General features: G+C 40.1%; 2 protein-coding genes across 12 annotated transcripts in view; both read right to left on the bottom strand.

Annotated features, from left to right (window-relative positions):
- LOC122993156 (band 4.1-like protein 3) overlaps positions 1–16,228 on the bottom strand; it is a 54,031-nt gene extending 37,803 nt beyond the window's left edge. For 6 of the 11 annotated variants that reach the window (XM_044367060.1, XM_044367057.1, XM_044367065.1 and 3 more), the window contains exon 1: positions 1,759–1,904. The gene's annotated coding sequence lies outside the window, so the exon portion shown is untranslated. Of the gene's footprint in view, positions 1–1,758; positions 1,907–15,778; positions 15,804–16,081 lie in introns of those variants that run through there. The other 5 variants (XM_044367067.1, XM_044367059.1, XM_044367069.1 and 2 more) reach the window with 5 other exon arrangements.
- A 1,810-nt stretch (positions 16,229–18,038) lies between these two features.
- Positions 18,039–23,016, bottom strand: LOC122993157 (transmembrane protein 200C). Its single transcript, XM_044367070.1, has 2 exons — positions 22,899–23,016; positions 18,039–20,380 (listed from the first exon to the last, which is right to left on the bottom strand). Exon 2 carries the CDS (start codon positions 20,345–20,347, stop codon positions 18,794–18,796), a length of 1,554 nt encoding a protein of 517 aa, XP_044223005.1. The 5' UTR covers positions 20,348–20,380; positions 22,899–23,016; the 3' UTR covers positions 18,039–18,793.
- Positions 23,017–25,280: the final 2,264 nt, after the last annotated feature.

Raw genomic sequence — 25,280 nt, 5'->3', positions numbered from 1 at the left:
TAGCTCTCAATCCAGTTGTGCTGCTACTTTAACAAAAAAGAAAATCCTCACTTAATGTAGAAGATTAGAACTAAATCTTTTTGCAGCTTGATGAACAGCTAATAACTTCTTAAACAGGCGCTGAGAAGGGCCAGTAGAGATTAAACATTTTATGAGATTAGCTATAGGTAATCAGTAAATCAGCTGTGACTTGATTACCAATCATGTCTGCTGAAGAACATTATGTTAAAATGGAGCCTTTGTGTTGTTGGGACAAGTCTACACCGCGCTTGTTTTTTGAAATTTGTTTAGACCGTGTCTGCTCACTGGAAAACATTCCAGCCTGGGCCTGGAAACTCTAATCTTGTCCCATAACAAAATGCAAAACATATATGCTACTGAAAATTACTTTTGCTTTCTGTTGGGGCCTGTTCTACCCGACGAGAATCACTCACAGTTTAAGAGGAAGGTATCTTGATAAATACCATTTATATGTAAAATATTAGCATAAAATAAAACTAATCATTGTTGATCTTTTTTACTAACAAAAACAATGAAAAGAGGCTGTTGCTACTTCCCACTTTACATGACCCAATTGTGTCTCTGTGGTGCTCAACAGAAAGTTTACAGTGACGTAATCATATAGCCTATTTGGGGTGTTTCCTTTTCCAAATCACGGGTTTAAGGATAGAGGCTGTCGTAAATTGTGCAGACTGAAAAGCTCTCTGAGACAAATTTGTGCTTTGGGGTTGTAGAAAATAAAATCTGGCATGAGCTACTTGAGCAACAGATTTTAAGTTTTGCTGACAGATCTCCATCCTCCTAATATATATATATATATATATATCAAAAGTGGGACAGAAAGATAACTATGTGCATTTTCCAACTCACTGTACCCATATTGAAGCAAATTAAGGCTGTGATCAAAGGGGCACTCTCACTGAATGGACTGTGACAACCCTGCAAACAAGGCCTACAATGTTGCTGCTTACCAATGCACAGCTTACTGTGCATCTCAATTAAATTGTCAAGTCAGACTCCGGCCATTGCATTCCCTGCCTACAAGGATGTAAGGATGCTAAAAAGAGGATCCAGACCGTGTCATCCTGCCCCTAACCACGCCTACCGCACTGCAGATCAAAAAACACCCAAGAATACCATCTTAACCTCCGACAATGTGACAATTTTCATCCATTAATTGCCTACAAAACGCTCCGGCGTGTGCCAGTGACTCAGCGGTGTCCTTCATTGATGTCAAATGCGGGGAAATAGGTTGTAAAAGCATCTCTGTCGTGTTGTTCTCACCCATTTAACACTTTCTGCCACGAAACTAGAACACGCTAGCCTACCTTAAGCGGTGTGCTCCTTTGAAATATCTGTCCAAAGCTCAGACTTGTAGCTACAAAATAACGACCGCCGCAGGCAGCCCATTCAGCAAAAAAAAAAAAAAAAAAAAAAAAAAAAAAACCCACACACACAAAACATATCGCTACAATGTTACGCAAAGAAAGGTTACAACACAAAAACATAACGGAAAAATGTTGCCGACACGGTTAGCTACGTCCTGTCGACTTTTCCGTCTGAGTGGATACAGTGGGAAGTGTATTTTAATGTTAATTATCTGTCATCGGCCGCGGGTGTTGTGGTCAAAACGACCCGACTAAGGCATGCGAAGAAATAAAACTAAGAAACTGTACAAACCGGGAAGCGTGCATCTCATGTAAGACAGTCTCAGTGTAAAATAAAGCGAAGAAAGCAGGAAAAGAAAAGGTTTATTACCAGGTAAACCGTCCCTCGTTCAAGCTGGTTATGCGAGTTGCATTCGTAGTGGGCTCCTGTTTCCTGACAGCGGTGCTACTCTGCTGCAGTTCCCCTCTCTACCAGCCTATCAAACTCCACTATGCAGCTGAGAGTAGAATTGTGGGATATCAGGACAGCCGGGGCATTATTTTAGCAGCACCCCCACCCAACACACAAACACAAACACACACACACACGCACACACACACACACACACATATAAAGACACAGACATATATATACACACGCGCACACGGAGCAGAGGAATTAATAGCACGAGGTTTGTTGTTTTACTGGGAAAAGGCAGTGCGAGTAATCTGTATTCACAAGGTAATGTAATTAGATGAAACTGAATTAGTACTTAAGTATAATTTTGAGGTAGTTGTTCTTAAGTAGTTCCTATTTAGGCTACTTAATATGAGTAAAAACACCACAAATTCATAAAAGCCAGATCCAGAATGCATGTTGATTATTAACAAATACTAAAAAAAAAACAACAAAACAAAACAAGAAACTAAATAAATAAAAGTCAATTTTGCTTTCTTTTCCAGGCGTTTGAGGCAAAATTACTATGACCAACTTAAACACATCAAAACACACACCAGAAGATGTCTGGGATTTGTTTAAAAATCCTTACATCATCATAGGGTGTACTAGGGCTGCAACTAATCGATCAATCTTTAGAAAATATCACTGTTTCCCAGATCCCAAGATTAAACCTAAAATGTCTAGTTTTGTCCTGACTAACAGTCCACAACACAAAGATATCCAGTTTACTAAGGAAACCAGAAAATATTCACATCTAAGAAGCTGGAACCAAAGAATTATAGCATTTCCCCCCCCCCTTTAAAATTACTCGGAACGATTAATAGACCATCAAAATAGTTGCCAATTAATTTTCTGTCAGTTGGCTAATCATTACAGCTCTGATGTACTGTGCAAAAGAAAATTGGTTTCACTTTCCACTTTTCCAAAATTACACAGCTCACATGATCTGTCCAGAGGAAGATTACCAGCTCACAACTGTGCAACTTTTTCCCTCACATCACAACATCTAAAAAAAGGAAATATAGTACTTTTTACTCCACTACATTTATATGACAGCGACAGTTATTAGTTCACAGATTAAAATTTTACATGCAACATGTATGGTGTGTTTTTGAAATAGATTAAACTACCCAACAGCATATATAATAGTTCAAATTAGCTCACTCTTCACCAGCACCATCCAGTAATATAATCTATAATCTTATAAGACTGACAGGAGCCATTCTGCTGCATAATGAGTACTTTTACTTTTGATACTTTACTTGATACTTTTTGGTACTTTTACTTAAGTTAAGGATCTGAAAGTTTTTTCCATTACTGAACTAAATATTGCAGAAAATACTAGCATAGTTTCAAACAGACTTACTGACAATATGCACCCAGTCTGGAGCACTTTATGATATCCTCCCCATTGAAAACATAACACAAGACATAAAAGTACGAGCCAAATGGTGAGCACATGAACACACTGACACACACACACACACACATCTGCTGCCCTCCTCTAGGTGCATTTATGTGGTCGTGCGTGCACAAATACAGACATAAAAGCAAGTTTTTAATTAGTGTCTGGGTTGTTCCCTCTAGGGATTTGTGGGTTTTTGCCTCCCGCCTCCCAAAGGGAACTTGACCCAACTCGGTCACCCATTTGACTTTTATTTCATTTAATTGCTTTCATGCTCAAGTAGTATACTGCATGCCAAGACATACTGTACAGTACACAAATATGAACACACGGTCATGCACATTACAGCTTCAGAGATTTTTTTCTCTGCTGCGGTTCTGCATGACAAATAATCCACATTACAGTCCAAGGTGATTTAGCTACTATTTGTGTGACAGTTTAAATTCCTACAACACCAAAGTTATTAGCAACCAGCTGTAAAGAGAGTGAGGTTCAGAGCTGCAGTGGCCTGACAATAGATGTAACAAAATATTCCTGTAACCCTCTATGCAGGGAGGAAAAATAACACCTGGGGAGGGCAGTCAAAAGGAAAGTTTTCTCACAGTGATCTCAGACGCTGCAATAACTCATTTGGTTGTCATCCTGAGCATGATGTGATACATCCATTAACCACAAAGGGGTCTAAGGAAAAGTATGTACTTTGATGGCAATACAGCATGAAAAAACAAACCCCACAAGTTCAAGCATTATTGAGAAGAATATGTGGTTTGTTGTGAACATTTAGTAACTAAATTTACATACTGTAATTCCTACATTTCTCTAAAGTCTGGCTCTTTCATTTCCTCATTTTTTTTTCTTCTTTTCAAAGCCCAGACATTATTGTAATGATAACCTTGTTTACAGTCCCAAAACAAATTGACACAACCGCACTGAGGCTTTCTACATACGACAGGCAGTCACTGCTAACAAGGGTGTCTGTTCTCTGCCCAGCCAAACAATAGTTATCTACATTTAGAGCAGGTGGAGTCTGGGACAGTGTTGTCATGACCCGACTGATCGTCTCAGACATTGCTCACCAGGGCCCGTCTGGCCAGTGGGTGGTGACTGTGCGCCTGTAATGCAGTAAACAATCTTTAATTGTAAATGAGGGCTTACACACTAGCTTTTCCCTGAATCATACATCCATGCTTATATGCTTGCATCGTTAAAAACAGCTAATTGCAATGTGGCTTACATGTCTGGATCCTTTTTTTTTGTTAGTTTGGTGATGTATATTTCAGACTTGAGGACAATGTCATCATAAAAGCATTTTTTTCAAGGTGCTTTACAAAGATAAACCCACTGAACCTGATTCTAGCTAATAAAAACTGAATGCAATAAAAATATTTAACAGGCAAAAGACAAGGAAATAAAAGCACAAGACTCAAGGAAGTATACAGGAAGAAATGCTGGCAAGCTTACAAAGTCGACCTGGCTGAGCTAATTAACTCGATCAAATGTTGCTCCCCTTTGAAGGTAATAAGTAACTTCCATGATAGCCATTAAAAAAGAGAGAAATGGAAGATATTTTGCACAGTTCAGTCATACCGTTGTTGTTATGATCTGTAAAAAAGTCGATACAAATAACATCAATTTTATCACAAAACAACTAAGGTGTCATTTTCCTTTAAAGTTGCTTTATGGCCACTAAGGGGCGAAAGAAACAGAGACAAACTCTCAGTGAATACGACACTTTCACAGCATGTATCTGATTGTTAAAGCAGATACAACACACGTGTAACTAATAAAATTAATTATGGGTCCATCCCATTTACAGCCGGGCTTTCACTATGCCATTACTGAGCCAGTATCAATCACACCATGGACCTAGAAAGTGCACACTTAAACAGAACGCCGCCATTATTAACGTTACTAATTGACATGTCAAAGCGTTTGTTGTAAAAAACGAAACCAAAAAAAAAAAACCACATGTGCATTCAGCCTTTTAGGTTTTTATAGCTACTGTGTTAGAAAACAACTGGCTTCTTACACATCTGGCAAAAACAGAGCAACATGTGCATCTTCTGAGAGTCCCTTTTTGTCCACCTATTAAATTTCAGTATTATATTCACTTGTTTTTTTTGGCTTGCTTTCATCAACCAACATAACAACAAAAATATTTGTCTCTCTTTGACAGTCCATTTTTCTTCACCAGTCACTTGTTTACTTCAGCTCTAGTCCATTTTGTGCTGATGTGCGTTTGACTTGTGTGGCCTCCTGCGTTCAGTTATAATCAATGGCATTGTTTTGGTTTTGTCAGTCTGGAGAACGAAAACAATGAGCTAATAGTGGATGAGAGCTGTTTTCAGTGGAATCTGCAGTACTTGCATAGCTTTTGCAAAACCAAAAGTTTCTTGATTTAATGTTAATATGACCAGTTTTATAAGACAAAGACTCACTGCTCACTGCTTCAATTCATTTTAAAACCACAGTAGATTTCTAGATTGGAAAAACACTCACAAATATTCGAGCATACTTCATTTCTCCTTTCTTACTTCTGTAAAAATTCATAAAAAACTTGCTATCACATGCTGATTTGAGTAATAATCATATATTAAATTGTTCCCTTGCACAGGAAATTGTGTGTCTCCATTGAAGTATCACCAACTGTGCTTGATTGACAATGATACTGTACATGGGAAGTTTAGATTAAATCAAATAACTTTAGTTTTACAGATAACTGATGCTTCAAGGAAATATTTGCAGTACTGAAATATCAGGCCCAGACTTCTACAATAATAGCTGATGTTTTGAGTTTCTATTGTCTATGAGTCCTCTGTCTCTGTATGTATAGTGACTCGCAGATAAGCGTGAGTGCAGATCTATGACTCCTCACAGCCTCCAGAACAGCCCTTGGTCAGCAGAATGATTAATACCACACAGGACAGACAACATGTGATCTCTGGACTCTGCTTAGCTTATGTGGCTGCTTAAGTCTTCACTTTTTTCTGCTGTGTACAGACACTTAGTTCCTGTGCAACTCCTCTGCTCAGACTGGTCATAAATGTTGACCTTGACCTTGATTAACCTTGAATCCAATGTCTTTTCTTTTTTCCTTTTTTTAATAATTAAAATTCTTATATGTTTTTTGGAGCAGTACGGCATATGATAGAGCAGATACAGTACAGGATATTTACACAGAACAGAAGACGGCCTTCCCTTAACTTAAAATAAAGCCATGGACACAAGAGATGTTCGGTCATTAATTAACTATTGTAAGTTCAATTTAACATGAAACCAAAACTGAACTCTCTGTTGCCCCCCCCCCCCGATGATTAATTCTTCCCAACATGTGCTTATATGATGAAATCTTAATCATTTCATCACTCCATTCCTCCATTGGGACACTTAGGGTTCTTCCAATCTTGCAGTACAAGTCTTACAGCTGTGATAAGACCAACTTTTAAAATACTGAATTTATTATTCGATATATTAAGTATCACTGTCTTGTCACCAAGGAGACAAAAACGTGGGTGTAGAGGCAGAGAGGAACCCAACCAATTCCCCAATATAGATTTTACACCAGTGCAAATATGTGCTCGGCTCACTCGATTGTTATCAGCAATTCCCATTTTGTGAAGTTTAGTTGGTGTCGAGTAATATCTGTGTACTATTTTATATTGAATTAATTTCCCTCTAGCTTCTCTGATGTTTTTCCCCACATTTGATATAATATCTGACCGCTCATTATCTTCAATATCAGTTGTAAGGTCCTTCTGCCATATTATTTTAATATTATTACAGGAATTACCCACGGAGTGTTTGAACACTATAAATCACTGAAGCTTTATGAACTTCCTGAGATAACATTAAGTATTCAGCTAAAGGGTTACTTAGTGATTCACTGTTCTTGAGTTTACTACCAATATAGTGTCTCATCTGTAAATAATTCCAGAAATTCCCTTTACTTAAAAGTTTACATTTCCTCTGCAGATCCAGATATGACATACGTATCCCTTTCTCATACAAATCACTGATTATATTTACTCTTTCAGAATTTTCTTTCCAGTACACTGTTCTTTTCCCAATGCACATTTTAGGGTTATTCCAGAGTGAGGACTGAGGAGTATGACTGGTCTACAAGCTTTATGGATCGTAGTGCACACACTCCTTGAGTAAGACCGTATGGGATTTAGATATTTATTTTCCACCTGTTGTGATAGAACGGTAATGGGACAATATGGTGCAGCCAGGCTCCGTTCTATAGTTACCCAATCTAAATCTGGATCAGCTCTAACCCAATGTTTGGCTAGTTTGGTTGTGTTGAAAGTTAGATTATATGCCTTAACATCTGGTAAACCAAGTCCTCCTTTTTGCCTGCCCATACACATCTTACTCTTTTTGATTCTGGGCTTCATGTTTTAGAGCTACAACCATTTTGATTACATTCACTTTACCCCAAAGTGACAGTCTCAGTACTCCCTATTTATCCAGATTATTTTTTATTTTGCCCAGTAGTGGGTCATAATTTAAAGTAATTATTTCATCCAGATTCGGACTGAGTTTAACCACTAGATACTTTGTTCCAACTGGCACCCATTTAAAACTGAATTGAAACACTGGATTTGAATTCCAAGATTTTGACAGTGGCATAGCCTCAGATTTACTGCAGTTGGTTTTGAAACAAGACAAATCAGAATATAACTGGATGGCGTTCATTAATGGTGGTAAGGAGTTGGAGGGGTTGCTAATAAGTAATCAGATATCATCAGCATAAAGCATCAGCTTATGCTCCTTTCCAGCTCCCTTCACCCCTCTAATATTAATGTCTACTCTAATTATGATTACCAAAAGTTCCAAGAAAACTGTGAATAACAACAGAGAGAGAGGGGGCAACCTCGGCGTGTTCCTCGCGAGATGTTGAAGAATGGGGAAATTATGCTATTTTTAATAACAGCAGGCTTAAGTTTTTATACACAGTGTTGATCCACAATTACAGACAGAGCCAAACCGCCATGTATCCACCAGACCTAAATCATCTGTGAGCATATGTAAGGCAGCCCTATCCCTCAGTACCAGTAAAGTCTGAAATTTGCTTTTATCAGTAACAAGGTCCATCACTTGATTAAAATCTCCTGCCAAAATAATTTGTCCTTCTTCGGTGCCCAAAGTTTTGTTTAGCTCATTGATAAAGTCAGGATCTTCCTTATTAGGTGCATATGTATTACAAAGTACCACTTTCACCCCGTTAATAAGGGCATCTATCCAAATTATCCTCCCTTCTTTGTCTTTAAATTCCGCAAGCAGTACAAAACTAAGTTTTTTTAATTAGAATCATTACTCATTTTGTTTGCTATTAAGTGACAAGTAGAATACTTGGCTCATCCAGTCGCTTCTAAATTTCGGTACTTCAGCATCTTTAAAATGTGTTTCCTGCACAAATGCAACATCAATCTGTTTACCTTTAAGGTATGATAAGATCCTTTTCCTCTTAAATGGGTTACTACATCCATTCATGTTCCATGATATGAAATGAACCATTTTCATGTCCTAAACTTCATGCACTCATGTGCAAACATACATTTTCCAGAATGGCTGCATCTGAACTGAAAATTCCCTACGTGAAAGACAAGTTGCCACACTCCATCTCCATGTTCAGTTATAACTAATAAATACTGCAAGTGCTGCATGCTCAAGCAATAAACAAACAACAGATAAATCATACAACCCACTATAAAGAAATCAAATATTCCTGCCAGATTAACCAACACACAAAAACAAACAGGCAGGATAAACCCCACAAAAGGAAATGAAATAAAGAGAAGGCACATTGTAAGGTTCATGCTATGCCAGCTCATAGACCTGCCTCTGGTATAATAATCACTGTCCTGCTCCCTCTCCCCACCCTGTCATACCTGAAAAATTATTTCCACTGTTATTGCAAGCACATCTTGTTTATTCCCCACACTGGTCCTCAATAAATTTTTCGGCCTCTGCACTGTTAGTAAAGAAATTGTTTTTTCTTTTCCATGTAAAGTGTACAGCTGGATAGGCGAGCGTGTACCTCGCCTTTGTTTCCTGCATCATCTTCCTGGCCTTAGTGGGAATATCTGGGAAGAAGTTAAACTTCACATCTTTTCCATGCCACTCCTCTCTTTGCTCTGGCTGCTTGTAGGACTTTCTCTCTCACCAAGGAGCACAGGGATCATATCAGCACCAACCTGGGGGGCTGGTCCTCGCCGGGTTTAATGGCCAGGGCTGGATTTGCTCTCTCAATTTCAAACTCCCCATCCAGTTAGATGCCAAATCCCTCAGACATAATGCTTTAGACACCCTTAATCAGACCACCCATTTCTGCCCCTTCCTATAAACCAATCAGTCTGACATTATTGCGCTGGCTCTTGTTCTCAAGGTCCTCGACCCAGTTCACAACATTTCTAGCTTCGTTGTCGTTTCTTTTATCGTTGATACATCAGCGGCCACTACAAGAAGAGTCACACTAATACAACCAACCTCAACTAGCAAATTCTCCATGTTGGAACCTTGGTCCTTCTTTTTCAGTGGTGTGAGGTGACTTTCTGGCTGCGGGCTCTGTCTTGTAGCCACAAGGTTCACTTTAGTGCCCTTAGAAGGCTTTAACATCTTGCAAAGTTGTTGACACTCTTGGTGAATTAAATAAACAGTTTTCTAACTGTAAGGGCAGCTATAACCAGAGAAAGTGGAATAAATATGTTCTAATAAACAAAACTTTGAGGTGGGTTGTCAGAGCTCAGCTGGTGTGCAGCCATCTTGCCCGGCACCCACATGACTCCTCCAGTGTCTTTTCTTACAATCTTGACAAGTATAATAATAGGAGAACATAACTTTGTTTCCCTTCATGCACAACATTAACTAGTAATACTGCTACTGCCCCTTTTATTTAGCTTGATTTGAAACTTTACATTGGAGGAAAGTTGTATCACACTGATGATACTTAAAACTTTCTCCTGCTTACACAGCAATTTGGTATTGCTTTTCATATTTAATTCAACTTAAGTAGATATAATGAATTAATTTTATATCAGTATTTCATTTACATGTGATTCAGCAAGCTGACGTTTTTTGGGGGAAAAAAGTTTTGCCTCAAATCTTAATCAGGTGTGTATGAATATGTGTATATGCTCGGTCTCCAAAATCAGTCACCTTATGAACATCATTACAGAAATCCAATTTCCAGTGCCGTGGTCAGAACAAGCAAGCTGGCACTTCATCAGTATATAATTATATTGAAACATGTCCCTTACAATACATGGTAAATCACCCATGTGATTCAATTAAAAAAAAACAAGTCCAGGCCAGCATTCCCTGCCATCCCTGGGGTCAGATGGAAAATAATTGCTAGACTAAAAGGATCTTTGCCCAAACACAGAATCACATTTCCATTTTGTCTTCAGGCGTGCACACATTGAGCCTCCGTTATCAGTGAATTTACCAGACACTCTCTTCACTAGATGATATATGCTGCATTTATGCCAACCTATATTGCTCTAAAATTAACTCATATCCAAATTGAAAACTCTCAACTGATGTTAAAAAAAGGTTCCAGTGTCCAATCTTTGAATACATTATTAACAATGATGACTTAATTGTAATTTCGATAATTGTAGTTAGAAATTACATTTGAACTGAATGAACTCAAAGTGAACTGGCTCCAGCTCTGCTTTGTATTTCACCTCTAACCAGCCAAAGCTACTGTCCCCTGCTGTCGAGCTCTACTCAGCTGTAAATGCCTCGACTCCCAAAGGGCTGCAGGTCAGCAAGCATACATGCCAAATTAGAGTCTGATTTTGACACGCCAAACTGGGCCAAAGCTCCCGAATCAACCCCCTACCTTGAGCACATCCTCATCATACTACATCTCCCAACAGAAACTGAACATTAAGTCGGGCTTTTTAAATCGTACTGTTAATAAGTAAGTAAAATGGTGAGGAGCACTCCCTTTTTTTAGCATGTAGGAAGCATGTCTTATCTTGAGGGATCATAAATGTGGTGCGTATTTCTAACCTTTGGTAAGCGGTAAGCTTTGCACCCTTCAGATGATTACACAGGGGGCATTTTTTAAAAGAAAGGGAGGAGCAGCACGTGTGGAGTGTGTGGCTGGAGCAAAAAAAAAATGCAGCAGTAACTGGAATCACTCTTACCTTCACAGCTTACTGCTAAAATATAGAATATATTTCAGTTTAGGAGAAAAATTTAAATAGTAAGGTGTCCAAGTAGCAGCATTTACATGTGAGACTTATTTGGTTTCATTTTAAAGACATAGTTAAAACCAAAAGAACACAATGTTGTCAACCTGACTCTTGATACTGATATGGCAGTTTTCATCTACACTTGCTTAATTATTTTGCTTTTATACTTCAATTTAATCTTGTAAACCCAAAGGAACATACACGATGCTGATTACTGTGCCACACTAGCAGCTTTGTGAGGCTGTACTTTGGCACAGTGATGCTTTGAGTTAAATGCTAACGTCAGCATGCTAACGTGCTCACAGTGCCAATGCTGACATGCTGATGTTAAGCGGGTATTGTGTTCTAAATATTAGTTTAGCATATTAACAGGCTAACATTTGCTAATTAGCATATTACACAAAGTATAGCCGAGGCTGGGAAAGAATTAGTCTTGCAATGTGGAAGTTTTGACCTGATTATGGTGCTAGATGAAAAGTTAAGGGATCGCAAGTTATTACAGCTCATCCTGAGGAGAACATGAATGTCTGTACCAAATTTCACGGCAATCCATCCAATAGTTATCAAGACAATTCACTCAAAACTACAAATGTTTGCTAGAGGAAAAGTCAAGGGAACACCAAAGTCATTAAGATCAATCCTCTGAGAACCATGAATGTCTCTGCAAAATTTCAAGGCAATCCATCTGATAGTTGTTAAGACATTTCAATCAGAGCCGAAATGATGGACTGAACAACTGACCGTCAAAACGAACATAGCCATTCGTAAAAGCCATGCCGCTAGCATGGCTAAAAACAAAGTGTTGTTGCTATATTCCTTTATGCAAACTGTTTTTTTGTTTTTTTACCATATTTAGCTAATCAAAAGATGAGGGGACACACGGTAGTTTGGATTAATTGCAGAATGAAACCCAATGCTAGTTTATAGCAATACTCTGGTAGCAACGCAATCGATTTTTTGGCAGGAAACAAAAGGTCTCTGCACAGTTCGAGGCTAACCCCTACTTTCCACTATAAATACCCGGCAATTGTCAGGGTGCCATCCCAGGAGCTGTAGCTTTATAAGGCAAAGACAGCCCCATACCGCTCTCAAGTGATCAGGCAACAGTGGGAGATAACAAGACTCCCAACAAGCTTATCTCTCCACTCAACAAGATTGAGTCATACGTGTTATCTCTCCCAGCCCCCGAAGGCTTTGGTGATCGTAAGCAGTGATGCAGTCACGTGTCGAGTTCAGCTCACTTCAGCTGACTACAAACAACCGTGCACCTGGGGGCAAAAAAAGCTGTCCTTATGGTTTAATTTGCATTTTACACTTTCAGTTCTTAATGTCACAGTAAAAATAACAAGTGAGCAGGTTCAGTGTCTTGCTCAGGAAGATGTGTTGATGGACACTATGGCAAGTGAACTTACAGATGCATGATGGCCTGACCTGTGATGTCCTCTCCCCATGTTTAAAGTCACAATAAAAATTGCTGTCTTTTGTCATAATACAATGTAATTCCATTTTAGATAAGCGACTACTACTCAAAAGTAGTTAAGTTCAAACATTATCTCCATGTGTAAATGAAATACTAAATAATGCAAATTTGGTGTCTTGGGGCAAGCAATCAGGATGTTTTGGGTTCATGTCACTTATAAACGGTCAGAGTTTCAGAGTTTTTACATGATTGTAATGATAGAGATTGTTTTCCAATTATCTATTATTGTACTATTTGTTTGATTTTTTACTGTTTGCCTACTAGTAAAACAGTATGCCAAATGGTATATTGCTTTCCAATAAGTGAAAATAATGTAAAAGTTCTGAAAACCAGAGTTCAGTTCTGAGAAAATTATACAATTGTGAATATTTCTACATATACTGTTTAAAGCCAGGACAGTGTTATATGAACAATTACCTACGGAGATCAAAAATGTAATTTCTCATTTCACTGGGAGTTTAATAGTTAGCCCACCGTCTTGGTCATAAGTGCATTGTGGGAAGATTGTGGGTTTAATGTAATAACTCAGTACTTAGCTTTGCCCTTTTTTATCCAATGAATGTCTACCGACATTACTTAACTCCAACCTTTGCATGTCTTATCACTAAATCATGATTGTGTCAGAGATTTGCAGACTATTTCTTTTAACCTTTGACCCTTATTTCTGAGTCATACATAGCCCTTCCATATCCCTCATTTTATACAGACACAGCACAATGAGTCACAGCATCAAAGAGCAGCAGGTAAAATAATGTCCTCTCCTCTAGTACAATGCATGTGCTATTGATCATGAACTGAACAGACAGTGGTATTGATTTAAATTCTTAAGATGAATAGTCAGAGATAGCGTTCATCACTTGGACTATTGCATCAAAACAACCGTAGGAAATCACTCCTGTAGAGCCTCTAAAAGCCTTATAATCTGCAGCAGTACAAGGAATACATGAGAACATGAATGACTCTTTCCTTGACCTGTAGAAATGAGATATAACCTTGATATGTCATTGTATATGAAGTGCCCAAAAGATAGTGAGGAATGAAAGGACAAGGTCAATGGGGTCACAAAACGCTCTCTCAGGTAGGTCATAAAAATTGGCCTTTCAATCGTAATGTCTAAACAACATCTTCAGACTTTATACCTGCTAAAAAATACAGTTTCGATACATATGCTGCATTCCAGTCAGAGTCAGAATTTGGAAATTCCCCGCTGCTTGCCCATAATTACAACCTTCCTGTGTTCCAGCAGTCCGGCTTGGAAAAACCAGGCAAGATACATGGTCACCCGCAAAATTTAAATACACCTTCCCATGTTACAGTTAGTATCACGTAATTTACTGTATATCTGAGAATGCTTACTAGCAAGTTAGTAGAGTTTTGTCAAGTGGAAGTGCAACTTTCCATTTCGAATTCACTTGTTTCTAAATAAAACCACACAGATGTAAAAATAGATTTACAGACATGTGACTGTGACTTTTAAAAGTGCATCTTGGAAACCTCTTTTTTGGAAATAATGCCTGAGTTCATAAATGGTCAACCGCAATGTTAGAGAAAATACAAATTTCCGATTTTCTGATATCTCTAGAATGCAGCGTTTGAAAGTACTCTTTCGAGGAGCAATCAAGCACTTTTCTTCCTGTCTCTTATCTATCTATCTTTAAGCCTTTGATCTCAAGTCTCAATACTATAATTAAATAAAATACATATGGAAATATACATTATTATATTATAAAATAGATAAAGAGGGAAATGACACTACTACCTCCCCTGCATATAAGGTACAGCAAGTGCATTTTTCCAAACTAGGATTTCTTTGAGGTAAGTGACTCAGTCATGGTGACTGCAGGAGTCCTAGCTCAGCAAATCCTTCCAATTGTCCATTCAGGGGCACTTACAGAGAAACGTGCAGGACTGTACATACCGCCATCAACCAATCAACATGACAAGTCTTATGGACTTTGCCCAGTCTTATCTCTCTGGTCCTGTACATTAACCTTCATCATTCAACCTCATAAACCTGTTAAAACTATTAAACTGTGATAACGGGCACTACAAAAGATCAATGGTCCATCCGAAATCCTGATGTTTTTTAATCATTAAATATTAAGTAAGTCTTAATGAAGGCCATGAGTACCTTTATGACATCACAAAGTTTAGAAATATTACCAGGCAGTTAAGTGTTTCAGGACCTCTCTGATGTTAAATGTGCAGCCGAGAGTCTATGAAAGAGAGTATTAAAACAAAGAGCTCTTCCTTCTTTGATTCATTCACATTTCTATTTTGGGGGAGGATATAAGCGGAAACACATGCTGTGAGAACTTCCCATTTCCGAACAGTGTGCCTGTGCCCAGCAAACGTCTGATCAGGTGTGTGTGTGTGTGTGTGTGTGTGTCTGAATAAGAATGTGTGAGTATGAAGAAAAACTAGTGTTTGCTCAGCAGTTATGAGGATAGCAGCACTCAAAGTTAATAAAACATGAGAAAAATGCTGATACAGACTTTGTAGACCGCCATGACACACACACAATGGGAACAAATGTCACAGTTTGGTATTTTTAACACTAGAAAGCCAAGGACGTGGAAGCTTTAAAACAGCTGCTACAACAACTTTTTGTATGATCTTCTTGATTAAACATGAGGCAAAGCAACAGTTGTGATCACACTATTAACACTTAAATTGACATTTTGGCAATCTGTCTGACCCTGTAGCCTTAATTGGAAAAGCTGAAATGAATCTCACTTTATGTGGCTATACTCAGTTTAAACACAGGACTAGTAACTGTCACAAACTATTGTATGTTACTCGTTTCCTTTTCTTTTTTTTTTTTTTACTTCCCGCTTATGTGAATGAATTGGGACTCACCATTTCACATTCCAAGTCAGCAGACGAGCAGCAGGTCACAGTATGTTGAAGAGCCCGAAGTTTGAAACAGAAAGACAAATGAAAAATGAAACAAAACATTACTGACAGGATACACGTTGAGTCAGAGTCTGGAAATGACCCTTCCAGATGTTAACAGTTTGGTTAATGCTGCCCAGATCACGCAAAACGCACTTGATTCGCTGTCCAGCAACAGTTTAGATACTGTATGCAAAGCGCTTCTGTGGCTTTTAACAGCGCACAAACAAGTGAAATAAACTTAATAAACACAACCGAGCACTTTACCTGACTCGTATACCGGCTCCCTTAACACCAGCTGAGGTCAGTGTGTGTAACCGGGGACAAGGAATCCCGACGTGGGGCTCGCCAGGGTGGAAAGGAATAGACACCTGTAAGCGTCAGTTTTGGCAAACCTTCCCAGAGACGGACCGAGCTAACCCCGCCCCTCCTGGTTCTAAAACGGCCCCCGTAGTACTCTTAAACGGGCACGCCCACGAAAACGACTCAACCAGCACAGTTCCAGTGCCACCTGCTGGTAGTGGTGGTGATGATAATCGCCATATCACATGACCACTAGATGGCCACGTTAGGCTGAGCTGCATTTGATGCTTTTATGATAAGACTCCAAACCAAGAACGGTTTTTTTTTGAAAGATGCCTTCAGTGTGCATAAAGTGTGAACATGTGAAACTCAGTGAAGGTATGCAGTAGTAATACCCCAATATGCATATACAGTACACCATTACAAGTAAAAGTCATTCATGATTACTTAAGTAAAAGTATATAAAATATACAGATGGGTGACAAATGAAAGGACAGTGGACAGTAAGGCCCCGAGAACAGCTTGAATGTTCCCTGACATAGACTCTGAACTCTCCTCATTCCTCCAAGTGATATTCCCTCATTTGGTGTTTTGATGATGGTGATGGAGGGCACTTTCATTAGTTCCGCACTCTTTCATAAGTATTCAATTGGGTCAGTTGGGTGAGATCTGGGAACTGTGACCATAGTATGACTCACATTATTTCCATACTCATATGAAACCATTCTGTCATCTCGTGTACCCTGTATGGAAGCATCCACATTTGGTTTACTTCTTCCCTCATTTGTTCAGATTTTCATTTAATTTGTTCCCGTCTGTAATAAAAGTGTGTGATAAAACTGTGATAAAAGTACTCATTATGCAGCATAATGGTTCCTGCCAGTGTTGTATTATCTTATATTGGAATATCATTACTAATATATAAATATGTCAGCAGCGTTTTAATCTTGTGCTGCTTGAGGTGGCACTAATTTGTTTTATATACTGTTGGGTAGTTCAAATCTATAACAATCCCTCATATTTTTAAAATTATTTTGTGTGTTAAACCCTAACCTGCAAAATAACTAGTAAATATGGCTGTCAAATAAATGCAGTGGAGTAAAAAATGCAACACTCCCACCTCAAATGTAGTGGAGTAGATGCATAACGTAGCATAAAATGGAAACACTCACATAAATCAGAATTGTACTTGAGTACAGTAAATGTAGTTTCTTTCCACCACTTGTAAAATTTAACTACTCCAATTCTTGCAGCCTCACTTAGAGCCTCTCAAGTTATGTCATATGTAGTGGAAGCAAGTATAAACTGCTGACAAATTAAAGGAGAACCAGAGTAAATGAGTGAAGAAACAATGAAGGCAGAGGCTTCCATACAGGAAATAAAGCATCACCGAATAGTTCGGTGACTATGAAATGACGTGAATCACATGCATTATATGAATAGATGGCATTTGCAGTCACCAGATCTCAGCCCAAGTGAACACCTATGGGACATTTTGGTCTGATGTGTGACACATCGCTCTCCACGACCATCATTAGCACCAAATGAGGGAGTATCTTTTGGAAGAATAGTATTGCAGTTGCAGACTTGTGAAATCCAAGAAGTATTGACGTTGTTCTGCAGGCTTGTCGTGAGCCAACGCCTTTCTAAAATGCTTAATGTTGTTTTTTGTTTAATTTGCATCAATTTTAATCAGCAGATTACTCTGCTAATCCCCCCTTTTAAAAAATGAAGCCAGTTACTTAAGGGAAGGTTGTGAAGGTCAGTTATAGGTTGCTGGTCTCAGATCAGTTAGCACAGATAATGTAACATCAATACCACTGCAGTCTTTCCCAGTAATGAGAGGTCCAGCAAAAGTGCAATAAAACAAAATCTATACAGTCTGTCGGTTTGCAACACACTCAATCACTCGTAGGCCAACTTGTGTTAGTTCTTCATCTTTTTAATTTTTCTTAATGCAAGTAAAACTATTTGGAGCAAACAATCTACTTCGCATTCCCTGCATTTAATCTAATATCACACAAGGATACCTATCAGACCCGACAGAGGTGTTACAGTCAAGTTTATTCAACCATGAATTTTCATATAAACAAGTGTGCACATAGGGATGACCTCATCCTCAAGGTCCCGATCCTAAACCAAACGTCTACCTGAGATTCAATTCAGTTCACCTATTCACGTGGTATTCACATAACAATGTAGAGAAACAAATCTAGACTATTTAGGTTTCTGTGGCATATTTTAATGCTACAGTACGACAGGTGGTACAGTAGTTTTCAGTGACATTTTTTGGCAATTCTACAAGCTACAATGTTTGCCCTACTGTTATACAAAAAAAAAAGCTAAACCTCATCTTTGTTTTCAAATCAGATCTGGTCTAGGATTTTTCTTTTTTACAAATCATTACTAAAACTCCTTACAAGTCTTTAGTATTGCTCTTGCTACATTGAAAAAATAGAAAAATTACATCTGAATATTTAGCTGTGGATGTGGTTTATTTATAAAGAGCCTTGCCCTTGAGTGTTCATGGCTATGTTTCAATAGTCCTTAGCTGCTTACTCTCCGCGTTTCCTTTCTTCTGTAATGGCAAGCCTCACAACAGCAACCAGAGAAGAAGGTATGAAGCAAAGAACAAGACATCAAAGAGTTTTAAGAGGCTCGTCAGCAAAAATGAGTCTAGGATTCTGCAGAGGTGTTGGGTATGACCAGGTCTTCCTCTCCCTGAGCTTCTGCTGCTGCTGCGTCCTTTGCTACTTTCTGTTCAGCGGCCACTAAAGAAGTGTCTGTGTCAGGGGCTTCGAAGGACTCGCCCCCCAGGTCAGTCAGTTTGATGTAGCCCTTACTGTTGGAGCGCTCCAGACGAGGGCAGCTGAAGCGCCTGGCTCTGTCGCCTTGACGACACACAGACACAGACAGGCTGCAGCGGCGTGCAGACCTAGGTTGATCCGTGAGGGAGTTGAGCGACAGCCGTGACCCCATCGCCCTGGCAACAGGTGATGGAGGAAACAGTGGGGTCCACTGGAGCTGAGTCTGGGCCTGCTGCGCCCCCTGTTGGTCAGCTGCGTCTGTGGATGTGTCTTCATGGCTCTGCTGGGGAGGGGGGGGATCCGTCATTGAGGCGTCCTTCTCCTTGGCATCCGTCTCGTCAATCTGGCTGCTGATGGCCTGTCCTTCCTCTCTAATGTTTTCAGCAGATGTCTCAATAACGACCCCTTCTTCTGAGCGCCCCTCTGCCTCTGCTCTCTCAGACTCCTCCACCTCACAGTTGTTCAGTTTGATGACAGGAAGGGTGAAAGCGTTCACAGAGGAGGTGACAATAGAGGTGGTCTCCCACTGTCGGGGCTGTGGGGCCTGCTCGCTGCTATTGCTGTAGTCTTTGTAGATGCTGTAGACAGTGTCTGTGAATGTCTGGACATCTCTGGACCAGCTGCGCGGCCTGCTGGCCAACGACGGGCGTCTGAACACCTCGTCACCACCTAACTCGCTCTGGAAACTGAGTCCAGTGGAGGGCCAGGAACTGCGAGCGAGCATCCCACTTGCAGGGAATGAACCCGACGGGCCCTCGGCACTCCTCGACTGGGTGTAGTTCACCAAACCGTTGAGAGGAGAGTACTCCTTTGACCGTATGCTGTGCAGATCGATAACTGTGGAATAGATATCCCTCAGGTTGATGATTTTGGTTTTCTTGTCTCGGTTTTCATGGAGTACTGCATTGGCGCAGATGAAGAGGAAAATGCCGATTCCCATTACCAGCGGTCCAAAGACTTTCAGATTGTCTGAGTACAGGTAATTATTCAGAAAGTCACAGAGGAAGCCACAGTGAGGAGAGGGGTCAGGGACGCTGCTGTTTGAATGGCTATGGTTTAATAAATTTTTCTGGCCGGAAGGAGGTTTATCATTGGTGACGTTGGTGGAAACAGGTGGGCTTTTGGAGTAACTCATCCTGTTGGGGTGGTATGCTCCAGTTCTGCGGCGCTCCTGGTACTCATGTTGGTTCTGGCTGGGCCAGTAGCCCAGCACGGCCATGGAAATCCCAACCATGAGAACTATAACTCCAACAGCAGCCACCAAACCTGCCGGGGAGCACAGATTGAGCTTCCCCTTCACCACCACGACATCGTTCTTCTTCTTTTTCTTGGATTTCCGCTTCCGTTTGTTTTCCGCTCGGTTTTTGGAGCGGAGTGAATCCTGGCGCCTGTTCATGCGCAGCAGGCCACCTGTGGCTATCATGGTGGCGATTGGACAGCAGGCTTGTCACTCAACCTGACAGGATGCAAAAGAGAAGAGGAAGAACATTAGGTTCATTATATACATGATAAGCAGAAGGTTTAGACATTTAGCAACAGCTGGAGTAAATATGTTCATTTCACTAAGAGATTATACATGTAATCCAGATTTATCACCCATTGCAGGGCTGGATTACCAACTGGGGAAAGCGGGCATCTACACCAGGACCCCAGATGTTCAGGGAAAGGCCCCAGGTTCACTCTAGAGCAATTACTTTGCTGTAATGTGATTAAATTGAAATTTGTCTGGTGATATAATACTGAGAATACTGGAAATACGGAAATACGTCAGAAGAAAAGGGGAGAGGGGATTTAATGGGGGCCCACAGATCATTTTTGCCCTGGGGTCAAGTAGCAGGTTAATCCAACCTTGTACCCATGATCATCCTACAGGTAGAATCTGCACTGCTTCTCTGCATAAATCCAGTTAAAAGCAGATCGAATGTTAGTCATTAGATGGACACGAAACCGACAGATAACATCCATCTGCTGCTGCTGAATCTATAAATACGATGATGTAAGCCAAACAGAGACAAGTACCTAAGTTGACAGCGGAGAACAAGGAGTGCTATTTGTCTATATTCAGCAGTGCCCGTGCGATATCAGCCAATGAAAGGTAATGTGTCCAGACAGGAGGCCAGCAGGCATGTTCTCTCCACCTCACTCTCGCTTCCTTACTCTCTTTCTGCCTTTCCTCTCTCCCACCAATCTCTCCTACCAACGCTCTCCCTCATGCTTTCCACCCAAATCCATTTCAACATGAACCAACGCAACTGTGCTTCAAGATGACAGCGTCCTCCACAGATTAGGCATCACAAAGGCAAATATGAGCTATTAGCCATTTGTTTACACACCAACACATTCTCTGCCACACAGGATGTTTACATTTGTTTTTGGTTTTTTGGGATAATCCTGCACAATAGCAGATGCCCTGGTCCAAAGTGCAACAAAGCCATTACAGACATTTGCTGAAGAGTTTCAGCCACATGGGGTGAATAATAATTGGAGGATAAGGCTGATTAATTAGACTCTAGCATTCCCTCCTTGATTGTGCTGGTAGCTAGGTATTTAATTTGATTAATCGTGCGTAATTGTGTATGATTTAGGGCTTAGGCTCATGTATAACTTATTCCACAAATTCTTTTCAGACCATTAATAAGACGTTATCAAAAGGTTGCTTTGGGTGATGATCTCTCAATCTTAACAGCCAAAAATAATGACAATGAAGGCCTTTTAAATCCCTCTATGATCCAAGTTGTTACAGGCAGTTCCCACGGCAAGTAGAACACAGAGCTCTGCACCTGAGCTTCAGCAAACAACACGCGGGTAGTCAGCTGCTGTTTATAGCTAGTTTCTCTCTATATCACATCCAATATCCACTCAAATGCCTCCTGGGCTAGAGCAAGTCAACCTGCACTAAAACTGATAAAACGTAGGCGGATCTCTCTCTATGTTTGGGGAGAGAAGGGCAGCGGTAACGTAGACCAGAAGTGGGTGTGGACAAGTCGGATTGTGTCTCTGTCTGCGGTGCTGAACGGAAGCTGCCAACTCCTCGGTTTGTCTAGAAGATGCTCGTCTGGCAGGATGGAGATGAGGGTGGTTTTGACGCTCGGTCCGAGCTGCGGGGGCGCATATTTTCGCGCAATGTTGCATGAGTAATCGACTGTTGACATTACGGCGCATCTGTTTCCCTTCTGTTGGAAAGCCCGTGAAGAAAATATGAGCTGCTATGAGGCTGGAGGTGCCCTGATAATATCCAGAGCCACAGCGACACATCTCGCTCCAACACAAAGCTAAACATTGTATATTTGGGCTCGCAAGGTGCAGACAGAATGACAAATATCCACACCTCTTTCACGGCCTGACGAAGCCCATGCTTTCATAACTAACACTACAACTCAGAGCTGTGTAATAATGATACCCTGGATTAACCAGTGATGCCAGTCTTGACAGCTTTGTCTTGCCAACTTATTAGAATCGGTTTTCAATGGAAATATTACAGCCATAAAAAAAAAGTTTAACTGGATTAAATAGCACCACCTTTAAAATACTGTTTTTTTCTTACTCCATAACCTTTTTTTTACGTGTGTTTCACGCATATTTGACAGATGAGGCGTCACATATGTAAGACAAACCGAAATATCTCTTATCAAATTGCAACAAAGTCATCGTCTTAATCTCTCGAATAAAAGTGAACCGACTGAAGTGCGCATTGCTCCAAGTCCAACGCCTTCCTGACATCAAAACTCTTGTCCGTCGATTTATTCAAGATCGAATATACTCCCCCAAATAAACCAATCTGCCATGAAATTAAAAGACTAATCAAACCCCGTTCTACCTCGATACAGCCTAATGGAAGTCAATGTGGAACCAGATGCGACTGTAAAACACAGAAGAAGCACGGATATTCAGCCGAAGGTAAAGGCTCAGAAACTGCTGGTAGGCTAATAGAAAAACTAAAAAAAAATAAAATCATAAAACAACGCGTGTCTTACCAGAAATTGTGGTTCGACAGTCAAGCATCTTCAAAGGCGCACTCCTCATTCAGCTGTGCATGTCGTGGTGCGCCACTTTGGTGCCAAAGCTGGAAGAGTGGTTTCCAGTTGAACGCGCATTCACAATAGACCGGCAGGGGCGGGACAACCGCATTTCCATTGGTGGTGATTATTGGGCAACGTGAGAAACGAGGGCTGATCAGGACATTTATCATACAGCATATTATACAACAAACTCTTATAGAGCTACAGATTGTTTTTGTTTTTCAAGCTTTTCTTTTCTGTCTTGACAGAAAAAGCAGTAACCTGTGGAATTAAACTTGATTGGCTGTCATACAGATGCCAGCTGCGTTTGTGCCATATACGTTTTTTTTGCACAGTGGGAGTTTTTATGCTAGCAATGACAAATGACAAGCACAAACTTATTTACATATACATGCCTCTGATAAATAGGTGAAAAAATACATTGCATGAATAAATTACCCACTATGTTATGGGTTTCAATTTGCACACAGTGCAGGTGAGGTCAGAGAAAGGCAAATTTAAATACACCAAATTTATCATCCTGTACATCATGCGCCTCATCCTATCTACCTTTCCCCTTGGGTTACATTGCTATAATTGCTTGTATCCTGCGTCCGCATGTTTAACAAAATGAAATATGACAGTCCAGATGTGTTTCAGTGATGTGAGACTGGAGACAGAAGCAGCAGCTATACTGGGCAGAGGGGAGTGAATTTATGCTCCAGAAATATGTTTATGGCATAAATTAGTGGAAGGAACAGAAAAAAATTTCCCAGTGTGCATGCTGCAGTTGGAGGCAAAGCCATGCCATACACGGACATAGGAAATAATCCAGGGGGGGTTTAAAGAGCTGTCTTTAATCCGTGGTGTTGCGTAGGTCTATAGGTCTGCAGCAGCTTTCAGTATAGCTTTAAGCTTGTGTAATATAGGAAGATGAAGTGACACACAACAGATGTTTCTGAGTGCCTGTCAGAGGCTTACAACATCTTAAAACTGTTGCTGTGAACAAATGTTCCAAAATATGTTGTTCCAAGGTATCCAAGAGAGAAAGACAGACAGTCTTATTACAAATCATTACAAAATCATCAACTGAAATGAATCATTTTAACAGACAGGTAATTCTGCAGAAGTACATTTTGACAGCAAGTGAGTGGAGACACATAATTAATGCAGATCAATACAAGGCATGAGGGGTCACAGAATGAATGGTTTGATGAGTGTAAAAATGATGTAAATCATGGAGTGTTAAACAGCACTCTCCACCACCACCATCAAATCACCAAATAATCTTTTGGAACTGTCTTCCCTCCAGTTGGGGCATAGAAGCCATTCTTGCTGCTCATAGTAACCCAACAATTTACTAAAACATTTCTGTTGGTTTGTCCTTTAATTTGTCACAAGTCTGTAGAAATAATATGAAATTCTGGATAATACTTGACGTAATACACAGACCAGTACACTAGGTGTTACATCCACATTGGATGATTCTTGTTGGCGAGTTGGTCTAATTGCTGGAGGGGCTCAGGTGGAAGTCACATCAGCCTGTCCAAGTGTCCCATTGCCCTTATCTGTTAAGCAGCTGTGCATAAGCAGCTTAGCACAAAAATGCCATAAATAAAGTAGTACATTTTGACTTTTTAGATATACATTTGGAAATAACTTCCACTGCAGAATCCAACCAAAACCACACCATGAGTCTGCAGCCTCACTCACATCATCAGCATCAGCAACACATCACTCTCTCAGTTAATACCTCATATTCAAGAGATTACTCAACAACCCTTGATTCCAATCAGCAATCAGCCTGAGAACAGAGTCTCAGATTTTCATTTGAAGTTTAAACGGACATATTTCATGCTTCCTCTGTTTTTAGCTTTGCTACCCACCAAATGAGGTCTGGGATTCACTGATGAACCCCCAAATGCATCTTTGTTGACAGTGGCTAATGTGCTCTGTGCCAAAGATGTTCCAGCACCTGATCTGCCTAATTAATTCAATATATTAAAGTGGAGGAAAAACTTCAAGTCATTTACACAGGGCTTTTAGGTTATTAGGTTATACTACTTAGGTTATTGGCTACGATGCTGCTTTTGAGAAATATTCTGGTTATTGTTATCTCATTGTTATGGGGAACATAGATTCTGTGACCTACAGATGAAAGCGTACCACTTTGCAGACTCTGCAGAAACTCCAATGCCATTTACATTATTTCTGCAGACCTCCCAAATCACACTAATGGCTTTACTCTAACACATTTAAACATTTATTATCAAGACATCCCCAGGTACTGTAATTAAACTCACCTAGAGCATGGTGATGAATTAGGGGGTTCAATGGGTATTCACTGTCACAAAGAAA

Source organism: Thunnus albacares, chromosome 12 (assembly GCF_914725855.1).
Source record: "Thunnus albacares chromosome 12, fThuAlb1.1, whole genome shotgun sequence".
NCBI lineage: Eukaryota > Metazoa > Chordata > Actinopteri > Scombriformes > Scombridae > Thunnus > Thunnus albacares.
The sequence above is the reverse complement of the archived record's forward strand: the minus strand, read 5'-3'. Positions and strand labels throughout refer to the sequence as shown.